The 8,072-nt window shown below is 40.3% G+C and overlaps 1 protein-coding gene across 1 annotated transcript; it reads left to right on the top strand.

Moving 5' to 3' along the window:
- The first annotated feature begins 235 nt into the window (after window positions 1-235).
- On the top strand, window positions 236-6,397 carry LOC142398315 (NAD-dependent protein deacylase sirtuin-5, mitochondrial-like). The gene is made up of 9 exons (XM_075482274.1): window positions 236-328; window positions 1,364-1,468; window positions 1,788-1,921; window positions 2,101-2,326; window positions 3,357-3,444; window positions 3,570-3,623; window positions 4,819-4,942; window positions 5,111-5,226; window positions 5,381-6,397. Exons 2-9 carry the CDS (start codon window positions 1,369-1,371, stop codon window positions 5,451-5,453), a joined length of 915 nt encoding a protein of 304 aa, XP_075338389.1. The 5' UTR covers window positions 236-328; window positions 1,364-1,368; the 3' UTR covers window positions 5,454-6,397.
- The last annotated feature ends 1,675 nt before the right edge of the window (window positions 6,398-8,072 follow it).

Below are 8,072 nucleotides of genomic sequence, written 5' to 3' on the forward strand. Positions count from 1 at the left end.
TGTGACGGCAGGACCGGTGCTTGACACAGCGAGACTCAGCTCAGGTAGATTTGTCTATAATTCAAAGCATCAACATAGGAAATTTCGAATAAAATAAAAGTACTCACACTCCAACCCTCCGTCCAATTTGAGGAGAATGGTCCTGAATGAACAACCGTCACGGCAGTCTACCACTAGAGGGCGCCCCTACGCCAAACACGTTTTCCCTTCGCTTGCTTTACGACCGCGCGGCTACTTTACGGCCTCTCTTGTTAATGACAGACATCCAGGTAAACAAGCGAACTCGGCGTGACTTTAAACCTAGACAAAGGGGATATCACATAGCAAGGTATGTACAGCAAAGTTCCCCATGTAAATGCGTTTAGGTTATGCTTGTAGCCACTTTGTTTCAGTCGATGCAACCGAGAAACAAACAGTTGGATGTCCAGGGTAGTTCCTGCCTATGTGACAACGAGCACGATTCGATTTGATCCTCCGCAGCAGTCACGTAGTTCACGACTTTAAGGAACACAATGTCAATGTCGTAGATGTTCGAGGTTGAATGGGATTATTAAACAAAGCTGCAAAGCTGCAAACTTCTTCGGACAACATATTCCGGCTGGAGGTAGCTTGGTTGGTTAATCTTAGAAGAACGTGACCAACAGATAACTGTAGAAGCAGTGAGTAATGACATTATACCAGTGTGCAGAATGCCCACAGCTCCTTAGATCAGAGATTAAACCAATTGGTTTTCTCTTAAGAGAAATCCTTGTGCTGTACAGAGTGCATGGCGTCCTGTTGAACAGGTTTCAACGTATTAGACTCGGTTCAACATCACAGGAGCGTCAATTTTTCTGCTTGTTTTCTTTTTATTTTGCTACCCACTGTGAGCTATTCTTTTGAAAACTGACTGTGTGCACATTCCTGGACTTATCAGTGCAAAGAAACCCAGACTGTCTCAGTTTTGTTGCAACACACTTAGGCTACAACCCTGCCCCGATAGCACTGAATGGGTTTTTAGTCATATTTGACCTCAATGTTCACGTGTTGTTGCAAAGACTCCAATTTTTGAAACAAAACAAAATCCAAACAGCAACACTAAAAAAAACCACAAGAATCTATCATCAAATCTGAGGACGTTTTGGAAAACACAACAAATCCACTTGTTTTTTGTTTGTTTGTTTGTTCTGAAATGAAGCTTTAGTTGTTCTTCTGTGTTTTCTGACATTTTTTTTTTTAGATTTGAAGTTGTTGGTTGCTGGCTTTGAGGCTGCATGGCCATCACCTAATATAAATGGAAAAAAACCTTGCTACCTACAGAAAACGTGTAAGGAAAAGCTGAAACAGCAACATTTATCTTTTTGTGTTGTGTCTTGTCATTTAGTGACGATGCTTCTCCAAAATCGAGGTGTCTTTTCACTTGGGCTCCGCATGTGTTCCACGCATGTGACGGCAGGACCGGTGCTTGACACATCGAGACTCAGCTCAGGTAAAACAAGAGGTTTGATCCCTCCTTTAAGAGTCATTAGCGTATAGTCGTATAGCCAAGTCTCCCTGACAGTCAGTACACATAATGAAAAAAAGATCAAGATGTTTTTCAGTATATGAGTGAGAAATCAATTAAGTATTGAAGCCTGTTAAGAATAAACAAAAAAGTAGCCTAGTAACCAGCTGACTGAAGCAGACAGTGATTAGTCAAGAGGGAACAAAGTGCTGAAGTCAATGTAAATCAAATTCTGTTGGGGATTTCTCTTTGTCACACTTAAGTGGGAACTGATCTGATGTCCGTTTTCTTTTCATTTTCCTAGACATGTCTGAGTTCCGCAAGGCCTTTTCCAAAGCCAAGCACATAGCAATCATCACAGGGGCAGGAGTTAGCGCGGAGAGTGGAGTACCAACCTTCAGGGGAGAGCACGAGAACTGGAGGAAGTGGAAGTCTCAGGTAATTTCACAATAAGCTATTCACACACACACACACACATTGATTTCAGTGCGTTGCAGAATCTCCTCCCTAATTGAGTTATCTATCGCCAAATGCCAAATTCTTCGCTTGTAACTGTTGCCTTCTTGCCTCCGAGCTTAGCCATTTAAACATACCTCCCTGTGGCCGTATCCCCTCAGGACCTTGCGACTCCAGAAGCCTTCTCTCGCAACCCATCTCGAGTGTGGGAGTTCTATCATTACAGAAGGGGGCTGGTGTTGAACAGGAAGCCCAGTGCTGTCCATTTGGCCATAGCAGAGTGCGAGGCCCGGCTGAAGAAGCAGGGGCGCTCCGTGGTCGTTATCACGCAGTGCATAGATGACCTGCACCGACAGGCTGGCTCCAAGTATGTGCTCAAGATTCATGGTAAGAAACAGAGTTGGAAGTGTGTTTTGAAATCATTTAGAACAACATATCCTGCAGTTTTCATGATTATTTCTGCACATTTCGATTGTGTCGAGTTTCATGTTGCGTGTTTAAAGACACAAATGGGTGCACATGACTAACTTTTGCTGAGTGGGTCAAACTTGGTGGTTTAGTTTTTTTACCCATGTGATATTTAACGACTCCTGAAGCTGCTCCATATTTCCCAATTCATAGAACCAGCAGCATAGTAGCGTTTCTGTAAAATCTAATTCATAGCTGTTAGTCTCTTAAACAAAAGAGCCCACAGTTAGTTACCTTAGTTAGGAATGTTTCAATATAAAAGGGAATCATCAACTGTACAGACCATTAATAGATTCAGGTGACCCAGAGGTATCCCTGTATGTTCAGAGCGAGTCTGAAAACAGAAACTGATTGTTTGGGACACTGATCACAATTAGAGTGAACATTCAAGTCAGTGAATATTGTTAATGGTTGCCTGTACATGTGGCAGTTTAAACTCTCAATATGCGAGGGAAAAAAACATTGAAACAAGATCCAGACATTTTGCCACCGCCTCCTCCTCTTGGCTCAAGCTCATCTAAGTTAGGCTGAATTGAAGTGGGAAGACGACCTGTGGTCTGCATTTTGAGATTATCACTGATTCTGCGTCCTCCTGGCTTTAGAGTCTTAGGAGGAGGACGGACTGATTTGTTGTCAGGGAACAGTTTGAAAGACAGCATCCATAAAGTTATTATTGGGCTTCATATAAGAGTGATGCAACAAAAAGAGGAAATATTTAGATGGTGGAGAAAAAAAATCTGTTTCAAAATGTACTATATATTGTACTTTTTCTCATTGATACATGGGATTTGATTAGCAAATCTTTGAATTTAGTTTTGACGCATTTTGTTTTACAGTGTATCAATCGGAGCACGGCCATGCTTGACAACACATTCTGGTGAATTAAGATGTTTGCTGTGAGCACAAGAGTCCCAGATGGGGAAAAACTGTGTTTTCTGTGTGTCTGCAGGCAGTCTGGTGGAGACGCGCTGTGTGAGTTGCGGGCAAGTGACCGTGAACAAGCGAAGCCCCATATGTCCGGCCTTGAAGGGCAAAGGGTAAGTGATGCCTCTTGAATATGTGGAAACTTATAAACATTCAGAATTCGTAGTCTGATCCCTTCGGTTCGACCCCGACACGAGTAAAGTATTTAACCTACTGTGCGTGCTCTATGAATTTGCAGCGCACCTGGATCAAATGTTGCTGATGCCCAGATTCCTGTGGATAAGCTCCCAAGGTGGGATTACTTTCACTTCACAACATTGACAAACATATTTGCTCAGATTTTGTTCTGCATTTCCTGTTCTCATTGTGCGCAGACACTGAAATGCACTTTGCCTAAATTCTATGTTCTGCAACATTATAGGTGAGACTTTGCAAATAACTATCTTAATCGGGCCTGTTTTTGTACATGCTGCAAGATTTATTACATTTCTGTTTCTTTTCTCTTTTTTTTTTTTCATGAAATGGGCCAGTTCACTCTTGAAAAAATGCTCAACGGGAATGTGCAGGTTCAAGTTCATCCAAAATCAAGAATGAAAGAAAGTTGACTCTCTGAGGGAACAGAAAGCTGCTGCAGAGCTCTTTCATGTGCGTTTAATTTGAATTTAAGATTCTTGAAAATAATTCATCTAACTAGATGAGTTATTTTACATGAGTTTGCAGACTTTTTGTTCAGGCACCCGGAGTTGAGCTCTGGGGCATCTTACTTCAATCAGAATTTTAGGAAACTATCTTCCATTGAAGTACATATAAAGGCTTGTCCATAATTAGCCCCCCCCAAAAATCTTTGATCTGATGAGACATAGACTGAACCATTTAATTGCAATTCTAAATGTCACTTTACTGATCCCGCCAACACAGTGATGGAAGCATCATGCTGTTGGGATGCAGAGAAACGCAGAGCAGTTCCTTTCTAGGTGGCATAAGCTGGGGCAAAGCTTTGCATTCCCTCAAGACCATGACACATAAAAATATTGACAAGACGACACCAGGCTTGCTTCAGGAAAACGCTGTCAGCTAGAGTTAGAGCTTGAACATTTCTGCCAAGACAAATAGGGAAAGGTGTACAAACTCTGGCCTGCATTACAGAATATGCTGTGTGGCTCATCTTATTAGACCACTCGTGTCCTTTTTAATTTCCGTTCAAGATATTATGATTATAGTATTGATTTAAAAATAAATAAATAAATTGAATCCATATCAAAAGGAGTCTGAAACATTACAAAATTTGGACAAAGGGGTGTGAAAACTTTCTGTATGCACTGTAAGTTTAGGGGAGCTTCCACTTGAGGGCAGTGTTGTGTTATGAGTGCTTTGACTTTTTGCTTGAAAGTAAGACGTGCAAGATTTAGATTTTATGTCATGGACACCTGCTATGTGATTTAAGCAGTTTGACATAATTAATCTAAGAACTCTCATGCTCTATCAAGGTGCGATTATCGAGACTGCCATGGCTTGTTGAGGCCCAATGTGGTGTTTTTTGGGGAGACCCTGGACTCTCATATCCTGACCAAGGTGGAAAAAGAAATGGAAATCTGTGATCTTTGTCTGGTGGTGAGTTATCCTTATTTAGATGACATGGCGCACGTTCCCAATTTGTAATACAATTCTGTAGGTCAGTTTTTCCTCAGGATTGGTCAAGGACTTGACCCGAAATGCAACATTGTACAGAAGACTTCAAAGCCGACACTTGGGTCATTGCTCCTTGTTGTTTACATGTAGGTGGGCACATCTTCGATCGTTTACCCTGCGGCTATGTTTGGCCCCCGGGTCGCATCCAGAGGCGTTCCAGTGGCAGAGTTTAACACAAATGCAACACCAAAAACAGAGTATTTCACGTAAGTTTGGGAAGCTGCTGAATTCCCATTGAGGACTATTTACATGTTGTGTTGCCCACTGTTGGCAATAAGCACCACAGTCACCTGGAAGTCACCTTCTACCCCTAATTTCTTATCCGTCTTTTTCTCTGTATGCGTGTTTGATGTGACACAGGTACCATTTCCAGGGTCCATGTGGAACCACGCTGCCTCAAGCTTTGGCACAGCACGAGTCCGAAGTTTTTTAAGAGCCACCGGGCTAACTTTTAAAACGTCAATCAGTGCTTCTACAGTCTAATGCAAAACAAAGCTGTGGGATTTCATCATAGTATTCCACATCTTTAGTCTAGAAATCTGTTTAAATGTCAATGCTGGTAGATCGAGCATTGTAAATGATTGATCTATTTTTTTTTTTTTTTTTTTTTTTTTGTAATTTTTTTTTGTAATTTTTGGTGATGATTCTCCTAATACTTGAATATCTGGCTCACTAACTGGAATTAGAACGGGGTGGGATTTTGTGGTTTACATGTTTGCTGTTAAGAATTAAGCAGGAATTGGGGAGCTTGATGAAAGAAAGGGAATGTGCTATGCATGTATCTTTGTACAGCAAAAGATTTTCAGATCTAGTTTCGGATTAGATCGCTGGCAGGAGATGGCTATGCTTTAGAAATGTGCTTTAAAATCTCTACCATAAGACAGACCAACATATATCTTCTTGTTTTACTGGGTGATATTCCTCTTTTCTCTTTCTACTCAACGAACAGACGTACAGACGTCATCTTGTGCCTTTCGAAACTGTTAACACAACTTTGACCAAATGCTTGTTTTAAACCTCAAGTGCAAAAAAGAAAAAGAAAAAAAAAATGTTACAGAGATTTAGTCAAGTATTAAAGTTTGCTCAAGGAAAAATCAGCATAATTTACTTTTCATGGAGTTAGTTGTGTTTAGCATCAGTCTAGTTACATGTCATGGAGTATTCATGATACATTTGATACATTCTTTTATACTTTTCAGTGTCTCTTTTCTAAAAACGATGTCAGAGGCTGGCAATTGTCTAAAAGTGAAAGCAATCATTTCAAAACCCGATTTTTAACAGCTTCATCGTCTACAAACAATATGAAAAGTTTCTTATGATGTATTCTATTAATACTACCGATGCATTTATTCAGAATATGAAAAATAAAGCAATAAATGTCCACATGCTGGTTTTGTGTCATTGTATGCCGTTTAAAAACAAAGAAAAAAAAGCATTGATGTTATTTCCTTTGCGGCAGTGGAGGACGTAGCCCTGCATTTGCCCAAAGTGAACAGTAGAGGCCAGCAAGTAGCTTTCCATGCCAGCTGTTTCTTTTTCTGCTCACACAAAATAAGCTTGTATCCATTCCATTTAGACTCTTCTCTTCGTATGCATGAGTTTGTGGAAAGGCAGATTTACTGTAAGCACCCCTGGCCAGTCATGGAACTTTTGCCTGGTTGTTACGGCTGAGGAAACATATCTGGCTGAGTCATTATGCTACTGAAATGGAAACAGTTTGAAGTGGAAAACAGTTAGCATTAGGTGGCCTCTGTTTTTACTGGAAATTACAAACATATTTGTGTGGCTTTTTTAGTGGATGATTACCTCAGCATCTTTTTTTAAAAGTTGAATTCAAACCCTCAAAACGTTTTGAACACTTCATTTTATCAATGCTTTTTAAATACCTAAAGACACTGTAATATTGAAATATTAGCGACCAATATTTACACACTATTATTAGAAATGTCTCTTCTAGCTTAGCTTCCTCTACTGTTCGACATCATGCAACCCCCCAGATTTATGAATGCAAGTCTGTGTCCTGAACCCGAGATTCAGAAACAATGGCCGGGTGCATCCTAGAGGCTGAACATCTGTTGTCTTTATCTTCATTTAATGACTTGCCTAACACAGTTAAGTCATTCAATTGTAATTAGATAGAATGAGGGCTAAGAGTCACTCAAATTAGCCATGAAAGGTTGTGTTCATTAGAGAGCCTTATCTAAATCTAATGGCAGTCATGAAGGAGCTAACTCAAGGGAGACACTTCACAAGTGATGCACACACACACACACACACACACACAGTAACCATTGTTGGTGTCTCTGGGGAATCTCTTTGCATTATTTTGTTTCATGGCCACTTTCAACACTTGTTATCAATTTTTTTAGTTCACACAGCCCTGCAACCGGTCCACATTGTCAAACAGCATTTGAAATACCGGACCTACATGGATTTGTGGCTGTTTTCAGCTCATAGCTTTCTTTGCTCAACAATTATCTGAAATCAAATCCCCCTGTCTGCCATAAAGCATCTTGATCTGTTAGTTTATGTCATCAACATCGCCATGATTGAGTTCCTCATTTGTCTTTCTGTTTCGGCTGCCTTTCTTGAATGAGAGGTAGGACCATGTTACATTTTGTCATCAGGAGAAAAGTACACGGGGAGGCACTTAAGAGAAATCTCAGCTGTCTGATGCAGTCATTTCTGGAGCTGATGTGAGCAAGGCTGCCATTTCTAAGTCCTGCAGCTCATTCATGAATGTCGTAGAGAAGGATAAAATCATGAAAGTGGAAATGTTCTTGTCAGACCCCCAATCCTTAAGGTTAATAGCCTTCTCAATACACGTGGCAGCTCTAAAAATATATCTCTTCCTTTAAATGAGCGGATAGTGTTGCTTAAAAATTTCTGAACGCTTTGAATTTTCTGTAGTTCTACACACATAAAATATTAGCTTTCCACTCAAGACATAAAAGTACTTTAAAAACCCAGTTAAACAAGTGAGAAAAAATATCATTCATTACTTCATTAAGGAAATGGATCCGATATAACATATCTCTAGCGGGCAAATTTA

The sequence above is a fragment of the Odontesthes bonariensis genome, chromosome 14 (assembly GCF_027942865.1).
Source record: "Odontesthes bonariensis isolate fOdoBon6 chromosome 14, fOdoBon6.hap1, whole genome shotgun sequence".
Lineage (NCBI taxonomy): Eukaryota > Metazoa > Chordata > Actinopteri > Atheriniformes > Atherinopsidae > Odontesthes > Odontesthes bonariensis.

Excerpts from the sequence above, each read along its gene's own strand:
- LOC142398315 (XM_075482274.1), top strand. The coding sequence starts at position 1,369 with ATGCTTCTCCAAAATCGAGGTGTCTTTTCACTTGGGCTCCGCATGTGT. Across the intron at positions 1,469-1,787 it reads CACATCGAGACTCAGCTCAG|ACATGTCTGAGTTCCGCAAG; the intron begins GTAAAACAAGAG and ends TCATTTTCCTAG. Across the intron at positions 3,445-3,569 it reads CCGGCCTTGAAGGGCAAAGG|CGCACCTGGATCAAATGTTG; the intron begins GTAAGTGATGCC and ends ATGAATTTGCAG.